Below are 1,849 nucleotides of genomic sequence, written 5' to 3'. Positions count from 1 at the left end.
TATATATATATATATATAAAATATTCTTTTATACATCTAATTATTTTATGTATAAGCATTAATAATTTTGGCATATTTAATTTACAAAATTAAATTACGAATAACTGTTGAGTATAATCATCGTTTATCCAAATGCTTATACGATATCATATATATTGTAAATGCAAGAGAGAAGCGTTCGTAAATACTAATGGAGAACTCGAATTCATTAGCAGACAATGTCATCGAGCGTTGCATGGTTCGAGAAGATCCCTGGTGGCGGAGGAAGTGCGACGTGTTCAGTCACGGCATCGTCGAGTATTAGGAGAATTGAACCTGAGCGTAGAGGCGATGTTAATGCCCACAGTGGTCGATAACAACAACGAGGATGAAGCACAGGATCAACGCGGAGCATCTACGGAGGAACTGTTATCCTCGGTCAGTCCCACTGATGACCTCCTTTCGCCTGTTGGCTGTGACATGGATAGCGGCTTCAGTGGAAGCTCCAGTGCAAGTTACAGGTTGATAGAAAAACATTATACTTATGCATACAGTTGGTAAAAATTGCATATGGCATATATCAATTCTTTGTGCTTATTCTTTATGCTTTATTTTTTATTTGTATATAATTATATATATATTTTTTATTATGAATAGTTATTTTTTCATAATTCTTACTTATAATTTGCAGATTATTCTTGAAGATATTATTTATATATATTTGGAAACAATCTGGAATGAATATCATTTTGAATCATTTTTTTTTTATTGATAAAGATATATAATTGTTCAATTAAATGCAATATTTGTGCAATATTTAAAATACATTTTAATGCATTGTCATTTGAATCATTCTTTTTCTTATTTTAAAATACATAACAATGATGCTCTCCTAATATAATTAAATTTGATAATATATTATAATAGAATAACTTGTATTAATGAAAAGTCACAAAAAAAATAAAATATTAAACAAATTATCTATTATTATTTTTGCTATTTATAAAATATTTTTTCATTAATTATTCAAATAGATTTTTATTTGTAACTTGTTGAATATTTTCTTATGTTAGATATAAGTACATATTCAAAAACAGGGATCATTAATAAAAAGAAAAAATACAAAAATAAAAAAAAATTAAATTTCTATAAATTTTTTATTTGTACTTTTAAGCAACTTGTCTTTTCTGAATAATCTGAAATTAATAAATCTAAAAAAAATAAAAAAATATAAATAACTAATAAATCTAAAGAAAAAGAAAAAGAAATCTAAAATTTCTATTGTTATTTGTTCAGGTCTGGACTAGGATCGTTGAGGAGAGGAATGGGTAAGACTAGTACTCCGGAATTAGCAGGCGGGCAACGTAAAACGAAGGCGGTTATGATCTGGAAAAAGGGTTGGAAAGGTTGGAAAAAACTGCATTCTTTCGGAAACAATAGCAACAAGACTGGTGAGTCATTTCTCGTTTTTGTATTGTATATTTTAGACTTATTGTTTAACTATTATAACATAAAAATGCCTTTATGTAATATTTTTAACACTTGAGTTTAGAATAGTTAAATCTCTACATATTAAAGTTTATATAAGTTTCTATAAATTTATTTCTATCACTACTATTTCTGCAATTCGAAGTTTAAGTACAATTATGCAAGATATCAGAAAGCAATTATTCAATATTATCTCTTCTTTCAATTATAAGAATTACATCAAATAACATAAGATGATTTAAGTTTTTTATTCGCTTATATATGAAAGCATTTTTTGTCGATTTTATGATTATATTTATTTATTTATTATTAAAAATTGAATTTCTTTTTCATTCTTTTTAAATCATTATAATTAGTAAATTATTAAGCTTCATATGGGAAA

The 1,849-nt window shown here is 26.0% G+C and overlaps 1 protein-coding gene across 1 annotated transcript in view; it reads left to right on the top strand.

Moving 5' to 3' along the window:
• Positions 1-117: 117 nt before the first annotated feature.
• The window catches only part of LOC102679052 (rho guanine nucleotide exchange factor 10), a 30,256-nt gene continuing 28,524 nt past the window's right edge, over positions 118-1,849 (top strand). The window contains exons 1-2 of the mRNA XM_006612559.2: positions 118-500; positions 1,276-1,430. Of these exons, the coding sequence (XP_006612622.1) occupies positions 133-500; positions 1,276-1,430 (523 nt within the window). The 5' untranslated portion in view covers positions 118-132. The remainder of the gene's footprint in view (positions 501-1,275; positions 1,431-1,849) is intronic.

The sequence above is a fragment of the Apis dorsata genome, unplaced genomic scaffold (assembly GCF_000469605.1).
Source record: "Apis dorsata unplaced genomic scaffold, Apis dorsata 1.3 scaffold_113, whole genome shotgun sequence".
NCBI lineage: Eukaryota > Metazoa > Arthropoda > Insecta > Hymenoptera > Apidae > Apis > Apis dorsata.
Note: the sequence above shows the minus strand (reverse complement) of the source record. Positions and strands in the feature narration are given on the sequence as shown.